Genomic DNA, 26,170 nt, shown 5'->3' with positions numbered 1-26,170 from the left:
GCTCGGTGGTGGTTAGGGTTGGGGGTAATTTCGTCCTGGGAAAGCTTGGGAAATGGAGTTTCTCTCGGCAGATGCAACTTGGAGCCCGGGTGCGAAGCGGCAGGGGACCTCCGGTTTGGGAGCGCAAGCAGGTTTACAGAAGCGAGATGAAAGCGGTCATCGTTATTTATGTGAAAACCTGTTCCTGTCTTGCGTAGGGAAAGGTGGGGGGTACAGCTCTCCCAGGGTACGGATGTCTAACTGCAGATATCCTGTTTGTCAACTGGTGGAAGTGCAAGCCCTGCAAGTGAGGCGTTACGGAACTGAAGATAGGGTGGGGGTGTGTTATTAAGCTAAGCAGGGGTCTTTCATTCCCCCATTTTCTTTTGGCGTCGAATGAAACCTTTCATTCGATTGTATCTGGCCTTTCTGCATCAAATTGTCTTAGTTGGTGGTACTGTTGGGTTAGAACCAAGGCCTGGATGACAGAGAGTCTTTCTCTTATGAACTGTACCAAGCGGTTAAGGATGCAGGGTCCGAACACCAATATTAATAGTAGGAGTATTAAGGGGCCCATGAGGGAGGAGACTAAAGTGGTAAACCAGGGGGATATCCCAAGTGTCTAGTCCAGCTGCCAGCTGGCAAAAATCAGGGGTAAGTGGGGGCCACCAAGTGTTAAGCGCATGGTTACCTTGGACCTCCCAGACAACTTCCCCACTCTGGGAGTAGATTTGCCAAGTCAAGGTGTAAACCTGATGTGGGTTCCCCTCTTTGACAATTTTAGCTCCAATTCCCGCCCCCAAGCTTGTGAGGACCCACAGAAAGACCATTCCTGCTGGGGGTTTCAATTTGGGTTCGTGCAGGGACAGGGTGGATTAGCAGTCAGACACGGGAGAGTCTTATCTTAAGAGGGTTCTCCGAACGGTGGAGCTTCCAGGTTTTGGGAGTTTCTGGTCCAGGGGTTTTTGGGGCTGCTTTGGCGTGCGATGCGTGAATCCAGGCGGCAATCCCGTCAACCTTTATGGCGGTGGGCGTGGTCAGCAGGACGATGTAAGGTCCCTTCCAACGAGGCTCCAATCCTTGAGAGCGGTGCCGCCGGACTTACACGGAGTCTCCTACCTGAAATGGGTGGCTAGTTTGTGGATGTCCTGGCCGATACAGTTCGGCCAGGGGTGTCCAGATTTGGGCCTGCACCGCTTGCAGCCCTTTTAGTCGGGCTTGTAAATCAGTCTTAGGATCGGAGGGGGAGAAGGAATTGAGCAAGGTTGACAAAAAGGGGGGGGTCCCCCATAAAGGATTTCATATGGGGTGAGCCCGAAACGGTTGGGTGTATTTCTGGCTCTTAACAAGGCCAGAGATAGGAGGCGTCTCCAATCTTTTAAGCCAGTCTCTAAGGTCAATTTAGTAAGGGTCTCTTTTATTGTTCTATTCATTCTTTCTACCTGTCCTGAGCTCTGGGGCCTATATGCACAGTGTAATTTCCAATTAATCCCCAGTGTCCTGGCGAGCCCCTGACTTACCTGGGAAACGAAGGCCGGCCCGTTATCTGACCCGATTACCTTGGGAAGTCCAAATCTGGGGAAGATTTCTTCTAAAATCTTCTTGGCTACCACGTGTGCCGTTTCTTGTCGGGTGGGGTAGGCTTCTACCCATCCTGAAAAGGTGTCTACAAACACTAATAAGTACTTATACCCCGCATAGTGAGGCTTTACTTCAGTAAAGTCTATTTCCCAATAGACTCCTGGGCGGTTACCACGAGTCCGTTTTCCTTCTGGCACTCGGGTAGCCCCAGCGTTTACCTGTTGACAGACCTTACAGGCGGAGGTCACCTGTTCTATGAGGGTGCCTGCCTTAGGGATTAAGAAGTCAGTTTTTTCAATCAGTGACTTCAGCTTCTGATTACTTAAATGTGTCCAGGCGTGCATTTGTTGGATCATTGCCAGGGCTTCCTTTCGGGGAAGGACTATCTTTCCTTCTTTTTCCCAGTCTTTAGTGTCCTGATTCAGTACAGCCCCTATGGCCTTTGCCTCTTCCTGGTCATCTGGGGTGTAAGCATATTTGTTGGTCGTAAGATCGGTTTCTTCAAGTTTTGTGGTCAAGGTCAACGTTTCTGCCACAGCGACTTGCCTGGCTACTTGGTCTGCCTGTCTATTTCCTGTTGCAATTGGGCCTTGTCCTTTCTGATGCCCGGGGCAATGAATTATGGCTACTCTTCGAGGAAGAAAAAGGGCCTTTAATAATGCAATGATTTCAGCTTTGTTTTTAATTTCTTTTCCTTCTGAGGTTAGTAGGCCCCTTCTTTCATAAATACTCCCATGTGTATGAGCCGTTGCAAAGGCATATCGGCTATCTGTGTATATGTTAGCCTTTTTCCCTTCGGATAGCTCTAGGGCCTTGGTGAGCGCTATCAGCTCAGCCTTTTGGGCAGACGTGCCAGGAGGTAGTGATTGTGCCCATATGATGTGGTGGCCATCTACTACCGCTGCTCCCGCCCTCCGGGTACCTGAGTCGATGTAACTGCTCCCGTCCGTATACCAAGAGTGATCCGCATCTGGGAGCTCTTGATCTTTAAGATCTTCCCGTGTCCCATGGGTCTCAGCCAGTACTTGCCGGCAATCGTGTGCGCTCTGTTGGTCTTCCGGTGCCGGTAGCAACGTGGCAGGGTTCAAGGTAACCGGAGGTCCAAATTGGATGCGGTCTGTGTCCAGTAGGAGGGCCTGGTAGTGAGTTAGGCGTGCGTTGGTTATCCATCGGTCCGGTGGCTGCCGCACTACGGCCTCTAAAGCATGCGGGGTGATAACAGTTAGTGGCTGTCCAAGGGTTAATTTGGCAGAGTCCTTGACCAGCATAGCAGTGGCTGCCATGATACGAAGACATGGGGGCCACCCCGCTGCCACAGGGTCCAACTTTTTGGACAGGTATGCTACTGGCCTCTTCCAGGGCCCTAATTTTTGGGTTAGAACTCCTTTGGCAATTCCTTGTTTCTCGTCTATGAAAAGGGTAAAGGGCTTGGAGGTGTCTGGCAACCCGAGAGCCGGGGCGGAGAGGAGGGCCTCTTTTAGGGCCTCAAAGGCTGACTGATGTTTTTCCTGCCAGGTGAAGGGTGCACTCTCTTTCGTGAGGGCATAGAGGGGGGCGGCTAGCTCAGCGAACCCAGGTATCCATAAGCGACAGAACCCAGCAGTTCCCAGGAATTCACGTACCTCTCTGGGGTTCTGGGGCGGCGGAATGCGAGCCACAGTTTCTATTCGCCCAGGGGTGAGCCATCTTTTCCCCTCACTCAGTATGTACCCCAGGTAGGTTACCTTGGTTTGGCAAATCCGGGCCTTCTTGGCGGATGCCCGGTATCCTTTTTCTCCTAATTCCCGGAGCAGATGTCTGGTACCTAGTATGCAGGCTTCTTTTGTGGGGGCGGCCAGAAGAAGGTCATCCACATATTGGAGTAGTGTTACTTCTGGATGTTGAGTCCGGAAGTCAGTTAGGTCCCTGTGAAGAGCCTCATCAAAGAGAGTGGGGGAGTTTTTGAACCCTTGGGGTAAGCGGGTCCAGGTTAATTGGCCTGAGATTCCTCTTTTAGGGTCCCTCCATTCGAAAGCAAACAGTTCTTGGCTCTGGGGGGCCAAGGGTAAACAAAAGAATGCATCTTTTAGGTCCAGTACTGTGTACCAGGTACGGTCTGGGCTCAGGGTGCTGAGCAAGTTATAGGGATTGGGGACCGTAGGATGGATATCCATAGTCCTTTTGTTGACCTCCCTTAAGTCTTGGACAGGCCTGTAGTCTCGAGTACCAGGTTTTTTCACTGGTAAGAGAGGGGTATTCCAAGGTGAGCGGCAAGGTCGCAGGACCCCAAGCTCTAGAAATCTGGTAATGTGTGGCTGAATGCCCATATGAGCCTCCTTGCTCATGGGATACTGCCTGATAGATACAGGCATTGCCGTGGGCTTTAGGTCAATTATGATTGGGGCCTGGCATTTGGCTCGACCAAGCCCTCCCGTTTCTGCCCAGGCCTGGGGAAAGTCCTGCAGCCAGGCTTCGAGGAGGTTAGTGGTGACCGGGGTTTCAAAAAGTCTGTGTTCGTCTTGTAAGGACACAGTTAAGACTTGGATAGGCTGGCCATCCCGGTTTAGCACTTGGGCCCCCGCTTTGGAGAAATGGATCTGAACTCCAAGCTTGGTTAGGAGGTCTCGTCCTAAAAGGGGGTATGGGCATTCGGGTACTACCAGAAAAGAGTGTGTCACTGTCCCTTGCCCTAAATCAACCGTACGGTAGTTAGTCCATTTGTGAATTTTTCTTCCTGTCGCTCCTTGAACCCAAGAGGTACGAGAGGACAGAGGCCCGTTTGCCTTGGTTAGGACCGAGTGCTGAGCTCCTGTGTCCACCAGGAAGGTGGTGGGATGCCCCCCTACAGATAAAGTTAGCCGGGGCTCGGGGGGGGCTCCAGAGCCCTGACGCCCCTACTCTCTCTCTTCGCCCAAGGTGAGTATGGGGGTAGATTTCTTTGAGTCTCTAAGGCGCTTAGGGCAGTCTTTGATTCAGTGCCCGCGCTCTTTGCAATAGGCACATTGGTCTTTTTCTATTTTGGGCCGCCTCTTCGTTTCCCCTGACTTTCCTGTTCTATTTTCTGTCACTACAGCTGCCAGGATTTTTGTTAGATGTTTATCTCTCTTTCGATCTCTTCGTTCCTCCTGTGCTTCCTGCTCTTTTGCTAGCCTAGCCTCCTTTTCTTCTGGGGTCTCCCTTTTGTTATATACCTTTTCTGCCTCCCTAACTAGTTCCTGCAACCCATAGGTTTGAATCCCATCTAGCCATTGGAGCTTTCCTTTTATATCAGACGCTGCCTGATCTATGAATGACATGGCCACGGTAGCCTTATGTTCTGGAGCCTCGGGGTTAAATGGAGTATACATCCGAAACCCCTCTAGAAGCCGTTCCATAAAGGCTGCGGGGCTCTCCTCTTTTCCTTGGATTATGGTCCTTACCTTGGCCAAATTGGTGGGCCGTTTCCCTGCCCCCTTGAGACCCGCCAACAGAGCCTGGCGATAGATTCGGAGACTCTCCCTACCTGGAGCCGTTTCATAGTCCCAGTCCGGGCGGGTGAGGGGAAACCCTTCATCTATTTCATTGGGAAGCTGAGTTGGAAGACCTCCAGGCCCCGGCACATTTTTCCGGGCCTCCAGGAGAACTCGTTGCCTTTCCTCGGTAGTCAAAAGGACCTGTAAGAGCTGCTGGCAGTCGTCCCAGGTAGGCTGGTGTGTGAGGAGGATAGACTCTATTAGTGAGGTTAGGGCCTGGGGTTCTTGGGAAAAGGAAGGGTTATGAGTTTTCCAATTATAGAGATCGGATGCAGAAAATGGCCAATATTGGACAGTCCGGTTGACTGTCCGGAGAGGAAACAGGGAAGATTGCCAAGTGGGAGGGCCGTTCGGGTCGTCCGATCGCCGGAGACGGAGGCGGGGGGTCTGAGGTGGGGTCTGGGGAGTTAGATCGGGTGGGGCTGGAGTAGAGGATGGGGCTGACGTACAGGCGGGGGAAGAAGTTGGGGAGGGGGAGGAGGAACTGGAGGCAGGAGGGGAAGTAGGGGGCACCGGGGACAGGACGGAGACGGGGGCCAGGGGTGAATTATAGGGTGGAGGTAGTAAGAGGGGGTTGTGGGGCGGTGAAGTCTCTTCGGGGGCGTGGGGCGGCGAAGACAAAGCGTCTAGGAGGAGGGAGTCCCTTTGGGACTCATCGGGAAAAACCGGTTTGGGCGGATCTGGAGTTTGGGTTGAGGCTCGGTTTTTGGAGGTTTTCAGGGGAAGGAGGGTAGACTGAGAAGTGGGGCAGGAAGGAAGGAAGGGTTTCACCCATGCCGGAGGATTCCGGATGAGATCCTCCCAGGTGAGGATATAGGCCACTTGATCTGGATGACCTTGTGGTCCAGGATCCATTACCTTTGTCTTAACCTGTAATATAACAAAGAGGTCAAAAGTCCCGTCCCGGGGCCACCCTACAGATAGGGTGGGCCACTCCGATGAACAAAAAGTTCGCCATCGACCTTTTCGAACCTCAACGGATAGATTGCGAGCTCTTGCCTGGACGTCCGAGAAATGAGTCAGAGTCAAAGATAGAGGAGTAGTCAGTGTCTGTCCCATGGCTGTGTCGTCCTGTCCACGCGTCCACACACGCACACTTACACACACACACACACGAATATGACTACAATGTCGATACAGACCAGACAACACAGACTAGACAACAACCAAGGAGCCGCGGCCAGGTATTCAGATTCAGATGGCAGGGGAGGCCTGCCTACGGATTTGGGGAGTCTGACGAACTTGTCAGTTCTCCCCTACAAACACCACCGAGGCGTCCCTCGGGGCTGGGGTGTGAAGGTTCAGGACACGTCTGTCCTCCTTCAACACTCCTACTGAGGTGGCCGGCCGGCCTCAGAATTCACAGTTCAGAGACAAAACATAGAACACAATACCTGTGTGTAGACAAAGGCACAGAAGTCTGTCTTCAGTCAGTCCGTCAGTGGCCCGGGCCGGAGAGTCATCCACCGACGGGGCCGGGGTTCTCTTGCCTTCCCTCGGTTTCCCGGCCAACGCACCAAATGTTAGGAGCCAAGCTCCTAAGCCCTATGGAATGAGAGTTGGCGCAAAGAACCACACGGCACTCCGACGTCGGCAGAGAGTCTTTACTGGTGCACCAGGGCTCCCCAGTGTTGGAAAGCGGGAGAGCCCCGATATACGGGGTTACAGGTCTTTTATACCATTTTGAGTTACATTTGCATACAGGCTGGTGGTAGGCTCTCTGCTCGGTGGTGGTTAGGGTTGGGGGTAATTTCGTCCTGGGAAAGCTTGGGAAATGGAGTTTCTCTCGGCAGATGCAACTTGGAGCCCGGGTGCGAAGCGGCAGGGGACCTCCGGTTTGGGAGCGCAAGCAGGTTTACAGAAGCGAGATGAAAGCGGTCATCGTTATTTATGTGAAAACCTGTTCCTGTCTTGCGTAGGGAAAGGTGGGGGGTACAGCTCTCCCAGGGTACGGATGTCTAACTGCAGATATCCTGTTTGTCAACTGGTGGAAGTGCAAGCCCTGCAAGTGAGGCGTTACGGAACTGAAGATAGGGTGGGGGTGTGTTATTAAGCTAAGCAGGGGTCTTTCACAGACATGTTTGTTTTCTTCCCTGATGTACCCCAAGTGCCTAGAAGAGTGTCTGGCATACAGTAATAACACTTACAGAGTGAGTGAATGAAAGAATGAATGAACGAATGAATGAATGAAAGCTCTACAGCTCACTCCGGAGAAAAATGTCAAAGATTGGGTTGACTGTGGGGGAGTGCAAACAGAACACCGTAAGGGGGTGGGGAGCTGGCCTGGGTGGGAAGTGAAGGTGGCCTGACCCAAGGCTAAAAGGGCTGAAATGCCTGCCGAAATCTCTCCTTTGGAATGCAGCTTCACTGGAACATTTTTAAAAACCCAATTCTTTACTTACAGATGGTTTTTCAGAGAAAACGAAAAGATTTCCTTTATTACATCGCTTGATTAACAGAACCATCTGAGGGGCGCCTTGGGTGGCTCAGTCGATTAAGTATCTTAGGCTTGATCTTGGCTCAGGCCGTGATTTCACAGTTCCTGGGTTCGAGTGCCCCGCGTCATGCTCACAGCGCAGAGCCTGCGTGGGGTTTTTCTCTCTCCCTTTCTTTCTGCCCCTCCCTGGCTTGCTCGCTCCTCTCTCTCTCTCCCTCCCTCTCTCTCATTCTCTCTTCAAACATAAATAAACATTAAAAACAAATTTTAAATCATAACCGCCCGAGAAGGCAATGTTCATCTCCCTTTCACAGATGAGCACACGGAGGCTCACAGAAGGGAACTGACGTGCCTCAGGTGACACTGTGGGCACAACACGACACCAGTGCTCGAACTCAAGTCTCTGGCTTTGGGGGCAGTACCTCACAGTTTCTCCACATTGCCTCTCTTGTGCACTAATACTTCACCAAGGCATGTTCATGCTTGATTAACATCTCAGAAAACAAATGGAAAAAAGCCCAAATTTCTCCATTACAATGAATAACTGATTCTGAATCTTACTAGAATGATTAGTCTCCTGTTCCGAACTGTTGATGCGCTGTATGCAAATCCTACCTGAGGCTGACAGGGAGGGGACGACTTTGCTAGAGCCCCAATGCACAGAGAATCAAGTCCAAGTCCTCAGTTTGGCCTTCTGCGTCCTCCACAATGCCACAACTCCCACCTTACGGCGTGGTGACTTCGAGCTCTTAGCCACACCGATCTCACCGTTTCCCAAACCTGCCTCACACCATCCTACCCACAGGCCTTTGTGCCAGCTGCTTCTGCCTCAGTGACCCTTGCCATCTGTATCTTTCAAGGCACGGCTCCCAGCTCGGAGCCCACCCTATCCAAGAATCCTTTCCAAAACATCCCACACAAAATGGCTCACTCCCTCTGTCCCCTGTCCTCCCACAGCACCTGATACCTTTGCAAATGCCCTCAGGAGAGGCTGGCTTTTGTTTCAGTTACTCTCCTAAGGGACTGAGCTCCTGGAGAGCAGCACCCGTGGGTCTACCGCACCACGGCAGAGTAACCGATTTACAAAATGAGCATTTAACAAAACTAGCATCAGCTTAGCTTCTTGACTCAATAGAACAGTAAATGGCTGAGCAGTCAACCATTTCTTTCCTACCAAAATGAAAGTCTACGATGTCAGACAATACGTCGAGTCTCTACCTGTACCTTGAGTGTACCTCCTCAAAAGTAAGGGCTAACTTACTAAAACAAGGACAACAGGCAACGACAAAGCCTGTTAAAACGGGGTCCTTCTCATTTACAGGGTTCTCCCTGGAGGCCACCCACTATGACTGCCTCTTTTCTGAGAGTACCATTATGTATTTTGAAAACCTAATTGAAATCCCCAAAATCAAATGGAAATTATGTCAGCTGAAACACATTAAAGCTCTCATGAAATAGACTGGAGGAGAACCCAGCTTATCTGCACTGAGGGTCACTGAGAGAAAGGAGAGAACCAAAGATCACAATGAACCAACGAATGAACAAACTACCAAACAAAACAGATCACCTGCATTTTACAGTTGAAGACACTGAGACCCAGGGTCAGGAAGCGATTCCTCTAGGGTCATGCTTGAGCTGATAAGAAACAATTTAACAACCAAAACAATCCGGTACCGAGCACATACCGGCTGCTTTCGCATGTATTATTCTATCTAACACAACTCATCCTGGGATAGATACTCAACCGCCAGAAGGAACTTTCCAATCCACAGATCTAACCATGTCACTCCCCTGCTAAGAACTCTTCAAAGAGACTTAGTGACTTAGGGAATAGGTTGGATTAGTCGTCCTCTAGAGAGACATCTATTAAACTAGTCAAAGGTAGCAAAGACAATCATTCAAAGATACTTAAGATGGATCAAAGGCTTACAACAAACTGGGAAGCATTTGTTCAACGGGATCCTCTACCAACATGGGAGACCATAGCATTCAAGCTAAGGGATGCCACACACACACACACATACACACACACACACGGAGCTCTACTTTATAGATTTGAAAACTGAGATTCCTATGATTTCAATGACATATTAAGTGGAACTTGAACTCCGAATGTTTTCACTCCAGTTTAATCAGGGCGCGCTCCTGACTCAGCACTAATGCCCAGTGCGAGGAGAGCAGTGCCGGAGCCTATGGAGATTACTGTGGGCACCCTTCCTAGTTCTCATCTCTAGTTTTGACATTCCTGCTGTCATCAGCACGGAGGGAACACCTCTCCTTTACAGTCTCAAAGACTATCCTCACATCCTTAGGGCTGGAAGTCTGAGGACAGGCTCAGGATGACAGTGCCAGGTTTAAGAAGTTCTAACACACACTAGTATCCACCGTTCTGTTTACTCTGAGACCCAGAACATCAGGGCCACCAATAACACCACAGGACTCCACTGTGCAAATTAGAACAAGGCACCTCCTTGGGTGCAAGCTGCTTAGGTGTATGGCTTGGTGAGTAGAGAATGCCTTTGTAACAAAGGAAAGGAACCTCTTCCTGCCCACAGATGGAGGCCTATGCCGAGGCACACAGTTCAGCAAAGGGAACGTGGAACGTGGAGCCATATGAGCCCCTGTCCCCTTTCCCTACCGCCTCCATGGATAAAATGAGTAGGATGGCCAGGGCGTCCCGTGTGTACAGGTCGAGGAGGAAACATTAGCAGGAAACCCACGGCCAATCAGTGTTACGTTCCTGAATATGCCTTCATGCTTAATGCTTTCCCAGCCCCACAAGCGATGCCAGTCCTGCTTCCTGGAGGACCAGCTACTTCTTAGGGAGCTGAGAATTCCTTGAGGGCAGGATCCAAATGTTATTTGTTGTTTCAGGGTCTACCGTGGATGGTCCTAATCACATCCAACTGTTACACACTGATTAAGTGCCTCCCATGCACCTGGCTCTGGACTAGGGCTAAAGAAACCAGGAAGGAAGAAGAAGGTCCCTGCCCTCCAGGCGCTCAGCTCACAGTGACGCGGTCAGGTGGACACATAAACAGATGGCGATTAAACAGTGCGGCAAGCAAGAGCTCTGAGACAATGAACACACAGGTGGGCTGCGAGGAGCATCTAGTTCAACTCCCTCATGGGGCTAGGGGAGCATCGGGAAAGATGTTATGGAAAATGGGACTACAGCTGAACCTTGAAGACTGAGTCGCATCTAGTCATATAATGGAGGGAGGAGGGGAGGGTGGTTAGGGAAGGAGCTCCAAGCAGAGACAGCAGATTTGTAAAGAAGGAGGGGAAAAGAGCAGAACTTGATCAGGAACATTAAGGAAGCAATTCCTCACAGTGCATGAGAGGCAAGGCGAGGTGCGGAAAGAAAGGTGCAGCTAAAGCGGTAAGAGAGGGGCAGGCGTGTGCTCCCTGGATTCTTCCTCCTCCTGGAATCCCCGCAAAGCTCATGTCAGATGCAGGGCACGGAGCTGGCAATGCTTGATTGCTTTAGGTCACCTTTCGATCCCTCTCCCCTTCCAGCCTGTCTTAGCTCGGGCTGCCGTAACCAAATGCTACGGACTGGGCAGCTTAAAGGGCAGACGTTGATTTCTCACAGTTCCGGAAGCTGGGAAGTCTGAGATCGGGGTGCCAGCATGGCCGGGTTCTGGTGACAGCCAGCCTTCTTCCTGGCTGCAGACCGCTGGCTTGTCATTGCATCTGCGCTTGGCAGGGAGGCAGCTCGCTCTCTGGCCTCTTCTTACAAAGGCACTAATCCCACTGCCATGAGGGCTCCACCCTCATGACCTAATTACCTCCCCAAGGCCCCAGCTCCAAATACCATCACATTGGGGATTAGGCTTCAACATATGAATTTGAGATGGATGCAAACGTTCTGTGTGACCACAACCTCCAGGCTTTCCTCCTGCCCTCGCCCACAGCAGACTGGAATGCCTTCTCTTGTAGATAAAGATCTGGAATGTAGCTTTCCTAGCCTGGTTCTAGTTCTGCGAGGTTTTGCTTGCTGCCACAGGAGGTGGAGCTGATAACTTTCACTACTACATTTAGGAGACTGATCATTTCATTTACTTAGTGGTAAAAATGGCATCCCATGAGAACTTTTGGGATCTTCAAAGCCTTACAAGGCAAAGGGCCCTTAGAAATCATCTAGTCCAGGGACGCCCGGCTGGCTCAGTAGGGTATATGACTCTTGATCTCAGGGTCATGAATTCGAGCCCCATATTGTGCATGGAGCCTACTGTAAAAAAAAAAAAAAGAAAGAAAGAAAGAAAGAAAGAAAGAAAGAAAGAAAGAAAGAAAGAAAGAAAGAAAGAAAAAGAAAAAAGGAAAAGCATCTAGTTCAACCCCCTCATTCCACTTATGGGGAAAATGAGATCCAGAGAGAGGAAGGTTCTTTGTCCAAAATCACACAGGGGAACCAGACCCTCTCAGGGCAGTGCAGAAGAAAGAACCCATCATTTGGAGATAGATCAAATCTTAAAGTTTGTCACTGTGTGTGTAACCTTAGACAGGCTGCTAAGATTAAACAGACATGATAACATTCTGTAAAGGTAACGTATAGTGTCTGTCAGCCTATAGTAGGTTTCAATAAACAGTCACCATCCTTACAATTTCCTGGAACCTTTGGCAAACCCACCCTCTCATATCATGACATAAGCCAAGAGATTAACTTGAAAACTGGGAAAAGTGAGATGTCACTGCTGGTGAAGTAGATGCGGGGTCATCAGACTGCTTTGTACGAGTTGCATTGCGAGGCCCCACCTGCAGGGCTGATGAACAAAATATGAGATTCCTTTAACTCATAAGAATGAAAGGAAATTAGCATCACCACGAGAGATTAGTGTGCACTGTCTGAGAAGCTCACACTGGCATATTGGTTTACCTACTTAATCCTGAATCTGAGTCAATGTCAATTTGAATGTTTCTAATTAGTGCATCTGGGGAACTGGTGATGTCTCTCTCCAGCCCTCCTCTGGGGAAACAACCTAGGAGACGTAGGGTCCTTTCTCATTCTTCCTCTGCCATTTGTCCCTGCTTATTAAGACATCTGGCCATCATCAGGGACTTGACTTAAATACAGGCAGAAATAATTACATGCTTCTCAATACAGTATCAATAACACTGTATGCCGTGCGCTCCAATACACTCATTGCCAAAGTGCAAACAAACTATAGTTTGGTGGAAAGATAACTGGACAAGGAATCAAGAGGAATCCTTCCCACGCCTGATTTGGCCAACAACAGGCTCCACCATTTTGGACGAGTCACTTGATCCTGCTAAGCCTATTTCCTTGTCTGTTAAAATATAAATAAGTCTGCCCCCCATCTGTGCTACAGAGCTCATGAGGTTGTTGCGATGATGATGATAATCTAAAATTTACTGAGTCCTGTAACTATGTACTAGGCACTGAGTTCAGTATTTATTTACACGATCTCGTTTATTTTCCACAATCAACTTACAGGGCAAGTATCACCAATTCCTATTTTTATAGATGAAACAAACTCAGAGAAGCTTAACTTCTATTAAGGGCCAGGGCCAGGATTCAAACCCAGCTCTGGGCTCTTCACCATCCCTCTGTGCTACATGTTTATGCATTAGAGCCCTACCTAGTCTTTCGGCAACAATTTTACTAGGAGTTGGGGCATCTGGGTGGCTCAGTCGGTTAAGCGTCCGACTTCAGCTCAGGTCATGATCTTGCAGTTTGTGAGTTCAAGCCCCACATCGGGCTCTGTGCTGACAGCTCAGGGCCTGCAGCCTGCTTCAGATTCTGTGTCTCCCTCTTTCTCTCTCTGCCCCTCCCTCACTCACACTCTGTCTCTCTCTCTCTCTCTCTCTCTCAAAAAGAAAGAAAGAATTTTACTAGGAGTCAACCAAATTTCATGCTCGATCTCTTTCTTCAAATGCAATGGCTCAGACTAACTGCAGAATTACTCTTAATCTGAACTGAAGTCTAATTTATTTATTTTAAAATGGTGTTTGGGGCACCTGGGTGCCTCCGTCAGTCAAGCATCTGACTCTTGGGTTCAGCTCAAGTCATGATCTCACAGTTCATGAGTTCAAGCCCCACATCGGGCTCTGTGCTGAAAGTGCAGAGCCTGCCTAGGATTTCTCTCTTTCTCTCTCTCTTTCTCTCTCTCTCTGCCCCCCCTCCCCCTCCGGCTTGCTCTCTCTCTCTCTCTCCCTCTCTGTCTCTCTCTCTCTCTCTCAAAAAATAAATAAACATTAAGAAAAAAAAATTTTTAACTGAAGTGATCCTAAAAAAATGGTTTTTATAAATCTCTAAATCTTTTTAGAAGCCACTGTGAGGAACAGTAAGACTTTAATCTCGGCAGGTGATTAGTACTCCTTTTTTTTTTTTTTTTTAATTCGGCTTGGCCAATTGTGCCTATTTCTGAGACCTCAGAGAAAACAGAAAAGCCATGAAATCTAAACAAGACTTCTCTCCTAATTCAACACGATTCCTGATGCAATCTGTAGAAAGAATGCACTTTCTATTGAGCTTGGAAAGACAAAAAAATTAAAACTTACATTTCAAGCAAAAGTAAAAGATTTAAGATCCATATAACACTAAATGTGTATTTTTCAGGGCAAGCATGTCTCCATTATAAAGGATATTTGGTGTTATCTTGGAATTAAAACACGAGAGGCCCCCCTGTCACAAATCAAAGCCCCCACCATCTCAGTGAGGGCTCTCTAGGGAGCCTTGACAGAAAGAATCTCAAGAGACAGTCCCAAATGTGGGAGGCCATGATGCAGAATTGGAACCATGGAGTAATTAGTTCATTTTTTTTCTTTCATTCATAAAGGACTTTCTCAAGGACTATGATTCATTCCACAAACATCTGTGCAAAGCCATGTAAGGGGTAAGAAAAGTGGCATGGTTCTCTGTCCCCCACACTAGAGGAATTTTCGGTCCTGCTTCAGGGGAAGAAGAAAGCCTAGTTGAAAAACAAGACAGCTCTTAATTGAGCTTGCTCTGTGCTAAAAGGAGTGCCAGGTGCTTTCAACTGTATTATTTCATTGAATTTCTGCCCAAACCCATTGAAAGGGGCCTGACCACCCACCCCTTTAGGACGAGAAAGCTGACGTTCAGGGAGATTAGTAAACTTGCCCACTATAGTTAATAATACCGTATTGCATATTTGCAAACTGCAAAGAGAGTAGATCTTAAAAGTCCTCATCACAAGGAAAAAAAATTGTAGCTGTATGTGGTGATGGCTGTTAACTGGATGTATTGCGGTGATCACCTTGCAATATAAGCAGATCCCAAATCATTATGCCATACACATGAAACTAATAATATTATATGTCAATGATACCACAATAAAAAGAAAAGTTGCCCAAACCATACAGATAGTATATGCAGCCAGCCTCTATTTCATGTCAACATCCTGAGAAAAGTTTCTTTCTATTCCTCTCCAGAATATACTGTCCCCTTCCAAAGCTGCAGTTAAAGCTCCAGGTATCTTTGCTGGTAGTTTCAGTACTCGCTCAAATTTCAATCCAATTGCCCGCAACGTAACATACTTGATTCCTCCTTCCGAAATGAAAGCTAAGCGCTGTAATACATAAAACCAGATCCAACAGAATGCTCACGCAACCCTCAGTCTAGACAACTTCCAGGTTATTGATATGCAACCGCACATTGCCGACCTCTGCTACTAAACCTCACCTTTTGAAGGTGGCAATTTCCCCCCCAGCTTCTGTAACATTCTTTCTGAAGACAGGCACCATTCACATGCAATAGATAAGAGGAACAGTCTCACACTTGCATTGTGGCAAGACTTTAGCCTCTATTGTAGGAACCCACAGGTAGAGAGAATCAAGGGATTCGATTTGCCGAGAAAGAGTCCCTTCTTGGGGCTGCCCAGGAAAATGGGATGTCGCGACTCTGTGCTCTTGGGCAAAATGCCTTGGTAACTATTCTGACATCCATTTGCACAAAGCAGCAAAAAAAGTGAATGCTCAAAGGCAAAAAATAAACACACTAATTTACTCACTATCAAAAAATGGTGGTAGCAAGCCATCAAATGGAAGCATCCTCAAGGAATGCGAGGTGAAAACAGGGGCAAAAGGACCATTTTGGTAACAATGTTTTGTAATTGCTCTGTAGGAACACTCTGAGCAGCCATCCTAGTGGCTGTGCTCTAGCCCATTCCCTCCTTCGATGTTAGCAGACGATCTCTAAACTATGTCGTTTAAAGGATAAAAAGAATACCAGCCCTCAGGGACAAGTCCAGAGTTACCGTGTTATTTTATTTACGTGACGTGAGAGTTGTTTAAGTGAATTTTTAAAAAAATGATTCTAAGGCCTTTTATGAGCACAGCTCCACAAACGGTAAGCTCCCAGGCCAACCTTACAGGATTGCACTACTGTTTAATTCTTCAAGGAATGTACGTAGAAGCTTATAAAGATCAGCTAGATAACTGAGTTACTCTAGTTCGAAGCGAAGCAAAACCTTCCCGGCCTGTAACTCTATTTTGATGCTTCTAGAACACGCATCCCAAGGCTTAGTAAGATTCTCTGGTCTCACGGCCAAATATTTTTCTCATGTTATTACTTCACGTACGTTGAAGGTTTTATTTTGCAGCCCACCCTACAAACAGGACTTTTCTTTTTGCAGGCTAGATAATTTCTCACCAACCGATGAAGACTTTGTACTTTTTTTTTTTTAATGAAATTATATCTAATGACACCAAACCAATGGGGTCAGCAAATTTCAAAATCCGTATTTTTAAAACATAAAGATGTATCAACCAAATCGTGGTCTAAAAGGCCCAGAAAAATTATCTGGAGATGGATTTCGCTCTGTGAACAATTAGAAACAATACTGAAAGCTGCTCATTTGTGTCCCTCCCCTGTCGTCACCTCGTCTGGGTCTTTCAATAATGGACTAAGAAATATAGGGGAAAAAAACAAAGCAGGGTTTTCAATATGGTTTTTCTTTGGGGAACAATAAAAACATTAAACTTTATACATTGAAGTATCTGTGCACCGAATGGTAGCCTTTTCATGGGAGTCCAGCTTGGGTTTTGTCTGGGTGGGGAAGAGGGAGGGAGTCTGTGAATACCCTCAGAGTCATTTAAAATATATAGTATTAGCTAATTGATGAGAGGCCTAAAAACAATAGTAAGTAGGCAGCCTGGCTGCGTGCCAGGAGCAAGGCTTTATGGTGAAAGCGAGTTTACATTAGAGGCCTGTTTTTCCCCCCTTCCTTATATGAAATGAACAGCTGTAATTGAAAAAGCAAGGAGCTCTATGGTTTATAGAAATAGGTGTTGTGAAGAGCCTCGGCCGTCTAATTTTCTTCCTATTGCAGGGGCAGGCTTTCATTGTCTGTTTTTTAGAGCTAATTTCTTTTCTGATCAAAAGGCCCACGTCGTTGAAAAGGTAGTAATGACTATTCATTTGGCTGAAGCCTCCATTCTCCAGACTGCAAGCTTTATTTAGAAATGGCTATTTCTTTCTAAAAGGAAAAGCTCATTTATGTCCTCTCTAATGTCAATTAAAGTAGAATATATTTTAATTATTTATCCGGAGGAGAAACCTTTTAGGAACTTAATTTAGTATGCCTATGCTATGCAGACACTACAATATGTGAAGGTGGAATGATATCTAGGCACATGGGTTTTATTTTATTTTACCACTAATGAATAGTTTATTTGCAACTAATTAACAAGTTAAATCGGCACAATTAGTGTCGGATTTCTTTAATAATATAACTCATAAAGGGATAGCCATTGGAACTAGAAAATAAGGTTGGTTGTTGGCTTTGTAAAGAAACCATTTCACAAAAGGGGCAGTTTTTTCCCATTAGAAAGGGTTATTGGGACGTTCTTCCCGTTGCTTTTTCACGTCAAAGCGGGGCTGTGCTGGGGGAGGAAAGACGTTCAGAAACAGGGGGAGACGGTGTTAATTACACAAACACGACAAGAGAAAAGCCTCGAGGTCGTAACCCGGCGCCGCTTTCCGGAGAAACGGAATTGGGGGGTCGGCGGCCCGGGCGCCAGGACGCCGGCGCGGCCGGGCCACCGGACAGACCTCGCTCGGTCGCCCCGTCTGGCCGCCGGGCCGCACGGGAACGAGTCGGCGGCCCGAGGCCGGGCCACCTCCATACCTGGCAAGCGGCGGCACGCCGGCTGTCCCCGGGCCGCGCCCTCCGCCCGGCTCTCCGTCTCCAGCCGCGGCCCCGGGGCCTCGCGCGCCCGCCGCTCAGACGGCGGCGCCGAGGCGCGCGGGAGCCGGGGCTCCGGGCACGCGGGCGCCCGCGAGTGCGCCGCTCGGCCGGCGCGGGAAAGCGCGCGCGCCCCAGGGAACGCGCGGGGCCCCTGCGAGCCGGGCGCACGCGCCACGCCGGCCGCCCCGCGAGGCTCTCCCGACCGCCGCCGCCGCCGCCGGACCCGAAAGAGCGGCGTCCCGTGCGGTGCCCCCACACGGCGCACAGTAGGCGTGCAGCGAAGCTTGAGGCAAGGGGAAAGAAATGGCCGGAAAGCGAGGCGAAGAGGACACAGAATGTTCGCGCATCGGATTCCACAGCCCTCCACTCTGAAAAGGGGGAAAAGAAAGAAAAAGAGAGGGGGGAAGAGAACAGGTGGATGCTGCCTCGAGACTGCCAACGCTCTCCGGAACGCCCTCCCCTACCCCCGGCCCGCCATCGTCTTGCGCCCCCAGCGGTGGGGGCGGATGGCGTCGCCTGTTGGTCCGGTGCTGTTCCGGACACCCTGCCCCGGGGAGTACTTTCCCGGCCCGGCGGACCCGTGGCCCCCAGCTGGCGGCACAAACGTGTGGACTAACTCAGACGACGTTACGTACCGACAACGATTTTTAGATTGTTGTCCCCGCCCCGGCTTCCGGCAGGCCACCCTCGCCGCCGTATGGGGCGTTGCCTTTGCAGCCACCGAAGGCGGTGGTGGGAAAGGCCAGAGGCCCGGTGGGAGGGCAGGCCTGGCCGTAGGGTGCCGGGTTCCCGGAGGTTGCTCGGCCGCCGGGATACTTTTCGGGCGGCGTGAAGGGCTGAGCGCGTGCGGAGGGCTGCGGACGGGGAGGGGTGGGGGGGGCGGGGAGGCGTAGAGGTCGACAGCAGTGACCCGGAAGACCCTCTGGAAGTGGGACCCGTTTCCCGGGCAGGGCCTGCCTTCCTCTGGGGAGATCGCAGTGTTCGGGCTGTAAGGTCGGCGAGAGGGCGCCGAAGGCAAAGGTGGTCAAATTCCCTGCAGTTGCTCCGCGCCTACGGAAAAGAGGGCTGGCCATTAGTGTCCTGTGATACCCTGTGAGAGTGGAAGGGGTCTTTGCAACTGCGCGCCAAGGCGTGGGCCGGGGGGATTCCCAGTGTATCTGTCCAGCGCAGCTCAGCTAAGCAAGTGAATCGGATTCGGAAACTCGCCTTTAAAAAAAGCTCACGCTCCCTCCCCCAAATGGCTACGCCACAGAGCAAGTGAATAACAGTTGTGCTGCCTGCCCACAGGAGACTTTTTGGCACGCCCAGGACCATGTCACCACACACCTCGGTAGCTCCCAGTAAAACCTTCCTCTAGAAAGCATCCACTAGGTTACTGTTTGCCACCTACACCTACCAGCCTAGAATCTTCAGTTCCTTCCCAAACCTGTGTGAACACGTGTTTCATTGGAAGCTGCAGCGGGGGGAGGGGGTTCCTGCGGTTGGGGGAGGAGGAACCAACTGAACGTTAGGGGAGCTAGAAGGTCCTGTGCCTTGCATCTCCTTGGAGTGCTGGTGACCTTTCCAACCTTTAATAAGAGATGGTTCTACAACAGACGCCAGCCTCCGATTTCTTGATCAAGGCCCTCCATCTGGCCTAAATACACAATCTTGGCTAACAGCCAGAGTAAATAGTCAAGGGATGTTCGGAAGAAAGAGGATAAGCAAACTTTTCCCGCCCCCCCCCGCCCCCCAGCTGGAAAGCAAAGTGTTTCTGAGGGTCACCAGGATAAGTTTTAACGCACACTCAAAACCAGACCGCTTTCTGGGTTCTGCTCCCCTTGAAAAGGGCTACTGACTGTTCGATCCTACGGTCAGGCCTCAGTCCCCAGAGCAGGTACCGACACACAGCCGCCCCTTCTCTAGATGGACGCAAAGGACATCTCTTCCAAGAGTTGGGTCCTAATGGAGCCAAAGACCCCGAAAAGGATCCCCCATGAGCTGAGAAGGAATCAACGCCCTACCCCAGGCCCCGCGAGTGATGGGACAGCCCCTCGCCTACTCTGCTCTCTCTACCAGTAGCTCTAAGGCACAACTGCTCAAAGTGTGCTTTGCAGGTATGAGGCCCCCGGGACACCGGATTTCTGCCAAGGCTCAAAACCGGAGGACGGGAGAGTGCAAGCGCACTATGCACCCCGAGTCTGCCTGGCCAACGCGCTACAGCCTTTTGTGATAACCAGCCCTCTAAAGATAAGCACCACTTCTGCCCTGCGGCGAAACCGGCTGCCTCTCCTTGAAGGGTTGGGGCGACCTCGAAGCCCCGGAGGGCGGGAAGGGGCGCCTCTAGGTGAAGTTTCCAGCCGAAGCCAACAAACGGCGCTGTTGCCACGCCCTGGGTCTTGGGAGTCCCAGCCCCAGCCCCAGTCGGAGGGAGCCCGAGCTCTCATGGGAGGGCCGGGGGAATGGGGAGGGGTGCTTGGCCGGATTCCCAGCCCGCCATCCGGGGCTCTGTGTGCCGCCACGGGTTCCTGGAGGCCCTAAAGGGCGAGAGAGCTGCCGGACGCGCTCTCCTCTCGGGAAGAGGTTCGAAAGGACTGGTCCTGGATCCCGCTGTGTCCCTCTGCTTTCTTCACTCGGTGCAGAGTTCGTGTCGAAGACACAGATTCTGGCGCCGCTGGCGGTCTTGCCTCCCCGCAGCCTCCGCCGGCATCGAGGCCCCTCGGGCCTTAGCACCTGCCGCACCACTTCTCCTCCCGCCCAGACTTCCAGACTTCCCCCCACCTCCCCACGCCTGTAATGGTAACCTCCTCGACTCTTGAGATGGTAGTTTGGGTTGAGGACGCTTCCTCGGGAATGTTTTGAAGGAAATTCGGCGTGACTCCTACATGGGGCTGTGCAGACCACCCCAGAGCCACCAGGCACAGAGACCGGTTTAATCGCGGCCTCCGAGGGAAGCCTGGGGTGTGGGAGATGTCTGTCCCGGCTGGATACTGGTGGAAGGATGTAATGGGAACGTGAATTCACCTAAGCCGCGGGCTAGTTGTGATCAAATGACAAACAGCTGGGGAGCAGTGACTAGTCCCCAGATAATCTGCTGCGGGGAGGAGAACAGACCCAGCACCGCATCCCTCGGCTTGGGAAATATGCAGCCCAGGCGCTGTCACCACAACGGCTTACTTGGGTCCTAAAACTTGGAAAGAATCCTGACATCTGTCAGGCTACTGGACGCCAGGCCGCGCGTCGGTTGGGTAGTTTCCTAAAACGCGCTTCACTTAGCAACAGCCTCGGAGGCCCAGAGAGCAGGAAAGGCGTTCTGGAGAAGGCGGCAAGGGGCAGAGTTACCGCACGTTGACTTCTTTGGGAGAAGGTGGGTTTGCCTAGGAAAATTTGACTTTGTGAGCTAGTTTGAAAAAACAAACAAAAAAGCATGTGCAGGTGGAGATTGCCAAATCATTCCGTTTTCTGAGACACGTTTTCCAGTGTGTCAGCTTAAGTGTGCACACCCGTGCGCGCGCGCGCGCGCACACACACACACACACACACACACACACACACACGACTCATACACAGAACCATTCCAGATAGTTTACTTTAAAACCGTAAGCCGCACACCCATTCAAATGACAGCAGCCCTTGACCGTGGACATTTGCTTCCTTCCAACCAGAAAAGCAAGAGAACGTAGACCAGGTGGAATCCAAACTTAAGGGGCTGGTTTAGGGACTCCAAACTTGGAGGGGATGATGCCTGCTGAGAGCCAGGATTCTAGCGCCACTGGTCCGCCCACCCCAGAGGGGGCTGGCCTGCTCTACGCCACCCCCACCCCAAGTCACAACAGTATACTTTTAAATTCGTGCAGGAAAGGGGGGAGTTCCCAGCGTGCAGGTGTCCCAGGGTCTCCTGGTCTTGCATTAGCACTAAGGAGCTAAAAACCTGGGTTTTTGTATTTTTTTGGTCACATTTAGGATTTACGCTTTTCTTTCGGTTCCCCATCTTTCCACGAGGCTGGGGGTGGGGGACCACACTGCGCGGACACCTTATTTCAGTCTCTGCCACTTCTGCCTGGCCGGCTACTCCTTCCCACCCGCCGCCTCGGGCGGCTCAGGGAGTTTCAAACGCTGTGCCACTCGCTTGGGCTGGCGAAGGCGATTGTCCGGGTTCCCTCTCCCTGCAGCCCGGGTTCCCGAGACGTTAGTCTTTGGCAGACAGCATGACATGCGGGTGAGTGTCCCGCTCCGAGTCTCGAGGCTCTGGCCAGGACGGCGGCTGTAAAACAAAAAAGAAGAAGGACGCAATCCGTTAGCAGAGACTGCTCCCCGGGGAGGCGGCGCGGCTGCGCAGCGAGAGCAGCGCTCAGTGGTCCTGGCAGGTGCGCGGCCAGTGGAGGGGGCCCGGCGGTCCGCCCCGAGGACGGCCTCGGCTCCTCTCCGGCCACCGTCCCCCCCTCCAAGAAACTTTTCTTTCACTTGGAGAGGCTCCGTGTTGCCATGAAAACGGATTTTCCAAGGGGCCCGACCCTCCCCCTCAGGGGCATCGGACTGGAAAAACCGAAATGGCCAGAGAGCAGAGACAAAAAGGGGCCGCTAAGCGGGGGCCTGGAGCGAGAGAGCCGAGGCCGGTTCACCCCCTCCGCCCCACACACACTCTCCGCACCACCGCTTGTGAGCGCCTCGGCCCGGCCCCGGCAGCAGGCGGCTGACTGCTCGCCTTCACTCCAGCCAGCGGAGAGCCTCACAGCCCCTGTGCGCTCCGCGGTCCTGAAGCCTGTCTCCCGTGCCCCGGTCCCTGACCCCGGCTCCATCCTCGGCGCGCAGGCCCGCGGCTTCCCCGCAGAGGGTCCTGCTGGGCCAGGGGCCGATTCCTGGGAGGGCTTCTCGGAGCCGCAACCCGGGGCGCCTCTGTTGCGCCCGGCGTCCCCAAGATCGCCCGGGTAACTGGCGATGCCCGCAGCAGAAGCAGTCGGAGGACCTCCGCGCAGACAGCGGGATGCTCTGCAGGGTGGCCCCGAGACCAGGCACCGCTCGGCCCTGACGGGGCTGCAAAGTTGTTTTCTGAACCCCGTGGGCGCCCCTCTGCCCCCTTCCCCCAATCCTGCTCACGCGCCCCCTCCCCCCTCCGTCACCTCCTCGAGTTTCGTTCTTTCAAACTTTTTGAGACCCTAATTGGTGGTCTCTGAGCGGCTCTCCGGGACTCCCGCCTCCTGAATAACTCTCATCACGTCACCGGGCCCCAGAGGGGCGCGGGGGTGAACGAAAGGGCTCCCCGAACTTTTTTTTTCCAGTGGGGCCGAACGGGGACTCCGTGATGATTGGCCAGGGCGCATCACTGTGAGCCTGTCAATCACCGGGCCTCCCGGTGGCGAGGGGCGGACCGAGTCCCAACCCCGGGGGATCCGAGCAGGTATATAAGGGACCCGGCGAGCGCCTGGCCAGACTGCGAATGCGGCCAGCTCGAGACAACGCATCAGGTGCGACTAGCCTGCGGGTTCCTGCCGACTTGGCGCGGAGCACTTTGGCAAGCCTGCCCTTCCCGCCTGACCCGCCGGCCCCCCGGCCCCCAAGCGCCCCTCCGACGGAGTCCCCAGGCCTTTTCACCGTGGCCGCTCCAGCCCCGGGAGCGCCTTCTCCTCCCGCCACTCTGGCGCACCTTCTTCCCGCCCCGGCCATGTACAGCTTGCTGGAGACCGAGCTCAAGAACCCCGTGGGGCCACCCACCCCAGCGGCAGGCGCGGGCGGCCCCGCAGCCCCCGGCGGCGCAGGCAAGAGCGGCGCGAACGCAGCCGGCGGAGCGAACGCAGGCGGCGGCAACGGCGGGGGTTCGAGTGGCGGGGGCGGGGGCAGCGACCAGGACCGCGTGAAGCGGCCCATGAACGCCTTCATGGTGTGGTCCCGTGGGCAGCGGCGCAAGATGGCCCTGGAGAACCCCAAGATGCACAACTCCGAGATCAGCAAGCGCTTGGGCGCCGACTGGAAACTGCTGACCGACGCCGAGAAGCGGCCGTTCATCGACGAGGCCAAGCGACTGCGCGCCGTGCACATGAAAGAGTACCCGGACTACAAGTACCGGCCGCGCCGCAAGACCAAGACGCTGCTCAAGAAGGACAAGTACTCCCTGCCCGGAGGCCTGCTGCCCCCCGGCGCCGCCGCCGCGGCCGCCGCCGCCGCCGCCGCCGCCGCCGCCAGCAGCCCGGTGGGCGTGGGCCAGCGCCTGGACACGTACACACACGTGAACGGCTGGGCCAACGGCGCGTACTCGCTGGTGCAGGAGCAGCTGGGCTACGCGCAGCCCGCTACCATGAGCAGCCCGCCGCCGCCGCCCGCGCTGCCGCAGATGCACCGCTACGACATGGCCGGCCTGCAGTACAGCCCCATGATGCCGCCCGGCGCCCAGAGCTACATGAACGCCGCCGCCGCCGCCGCCGCCGCCTCGGGCTACGGGGGCATGGCGCCCTCGGCCGCCGCCGCCGCGGCCGCCGCCTACGGGCAGCAGCCCGCCACCGCCGCCGCCGCGGCCGCCGCCGCCGCCGCCATGAGCCTGGGCCCCATGGGCACGGTGGTGAAGACCGAACCCAGCTCGCCGCCGCCCGCCATCACGTCGCACTCGCAGCGTGCGTGCCTCGGCGACCTGCGCGACATGATCAGCATGTACCTGCCACCCGGCGGGGACGCGGCTGACGCCGCTTCGCCGCTGCCCGGCGGCCGCCTGCACAGCGTTCACCAGCACTACCAGGGCGCTGGGACTGCCGTCAACGGAACGGTGCCGCTGACCCACATCTGAGCGCCCGCCTGCGCGCGCCGCCCCTCCGCCCCCATCCCGCCCCGCACCCCCGAGTTGGGACGCCTTGTTGTTTAGCTTTGCTTGCCTGGGACCGTTGCCTTGTACCGATGATGGGGAGGACAGAAAGTTTTGCCGTAGCTGTCGGGTTTTGTACAAAAGCAAAAAGTCCGGAGCAGCGGAAGTGGGACTTTCTAGAGCTCGCCTGCCCCTCGCCGCTGCCCCTCCCTCCCCTTTTGTAGGCTGGGAATCGCTGTGATGTTTGCAGAGAAAAAGCAGCCCCCCCTCCTCCTCCTCCCGGGTTCCTGGGTTTTTCTGTTGCATTTGAAAATGTTGTCTCGTTAGTTTGCTGTTAGCCGAGGAGTGAGTGAATAGGAGAAGCGTACTCTCGGGTGAGGCTGGCCCGAGAACTGCAACGCCTCCTCCCCCTGTCGCGTTGTAGCGGTTTTCCTGGTGGGTTCTTGCGGGGGTGGGGGGGCGCTGACCGCGCGGAGTGGCGCGGCAGCCGAGGCCGATGTTAATTTATAGCCGGGTGTGCGTGTGTCTCCCGCCTCGCCGCCCCTGGCCGCGGGACAGCTTCTGTCCAGTCCGCATTTAGGCTGTTGAGTTGGTGATTTCTGCCGTGATCTGTTTGATATTTCGTCGCGCTAATGTATTCACATTTCGTTTGGGTGGTGGGGAAGGGGGTATTTTGTTTCAGGTTTTTCAAGGTTTTACTCTTAATTCCTAAATGAGAGATCAATAAATTTTATAACCAACGTGATGGAGTCCTGATAATTTTGCGGGCCTGAAACTTTACGTGCGGGTTGGGAAGGGGACTTTCACTTGGTATTAGAACCTTGGCCCCGTCCCGGGGGGAGGCGAGCATGATCCGAAATGCTTTCCGACTCCTGGTCAGCCAAAACACCTCGGCTCCCAATCTGTTCTACGGAAACTCGGAGGAGCGAGCGGCGGGTCTTCCGGGAGCCGACGGACGCTAGCCGAGGCGGACACCCCGCGGCCACGCACTTGTTGATAGCGGCGAGCGTCCGCTGGAGGAGTGTCTGCGGCAGCGGCCACGCGGGGCGGGGAGGGGCGGCCCGCGGCCGCGGAAACCCGCCCAGAGAGGGGGCACCTGTACCTCTGTGCGCTGGGGCGGGAAGACACTTGAGCCGAGCTGAAATATTTACAAAACGAAAACCCTTCGGAAATCTCAATTACCCTATTAAAAACAAATGGTTACAGGAGTCCCCGGCAGGAAGTAAGTACATTTGCACCGTGGTGGCCTAAGCGGCGGGGCTAGCATTCAGCCCCAGAAGGTGTGGTTTTAAAAAGTACACCTTAGACTTGAAAAGCTCTCCAAAACTCCTCCGATGGCGTTTTCTTTTTGACTTGTCAACCCAGACCACTTATTTGTTTTCTAGAAGAGGCCCTCTCTCATCCCAAGCCTCGAGCCCGCTCTCTACTCCTCCCTCCCTCCCTCCTCCAACCCCCACACCCCCACCCCGCCCGCCCGCCACTTTCCCCCAATCCCTGACCCTTAGGCATTCCACTGTGCCCCCCGAAAGGCCTTTGGTTTCGCGCCCGGCCACATGGCCCCAGTGTATCTGTTTGGGGCCTAGGAAGAAAACAAATAGAACCACTGTTTTTTTACCCCCTCCTCAGCTGTTTGAGGTGATTTCCTTAATCCCTTTAATCCTGTTACCTCGCTATCCCAGAATAACTAAACTCGGTCTTTCCAATAAGCTTGGCCTGGTGCACTGTTTTTATCCTCATC

At 52.8% G+C, this 26,170-nt stretch overlaps 2 protein-coding genes across 2 annotated transcripts; one reads left to right on the top strand and one right to left on the bottom strand.

The window, feature by feature from the left end:
* Positions 1 to 808: 808 nt before the first annotated feature.
* Positions 809 to 22,441, bottom strand: LOC123383283. The gene is given in 7 exon segments (XM_045050396.1): positions 809 to 1,196; positions 1,250 to 2,000; positions 2,097 to 4,433; positions 17,443 to 18,031; positions 18,128 to 18,254; positions 18,349 to 18,517; positions 22,283 to 22,441. Coding segments are annotated over 7 exon segments (4,467 nt in total). The 3' UTR covers positions 809 to 861.
* Positions 21,258 to 25,172, top strand: SOX3 (SRY-box transcription factor 3). The gene has a single exon (XM_023249274.2). It carries the CDS (start codon positions 23,080 to 23,082, stop codon positions 24,415 to 24,417), a length of 1,338 nt encoding a protein of 445 aa, XP_023105042.2. The 5' UTR covers positions 21,258 to 23,079; the 3' UTR covers positions 24,418 to 25,172.
* The last annotated feature ends 998 nt before the right edge of the window (positions 25,173 to 26,170 follow it).

The sequence above is a fragment of the Felis catus genome, chromosome X, assembly GCF_018350175.1.
Source record: "Felis catus isolate Fca126 chromosome X, F.catus_Fca126_mat1.0, whole genome shotgun sequence".
NCBI classification, from domain to species: domain Eukaryota; kingdom Metazoa; phylum Chordata; class Mammalia; order Carnivora; family Felidae; genus Felis; species Felis catus.
Note: the sequence above shows the minus strand (reverse complement) of the source record. Positions and strands in the feature narration are given on the sequence as shown.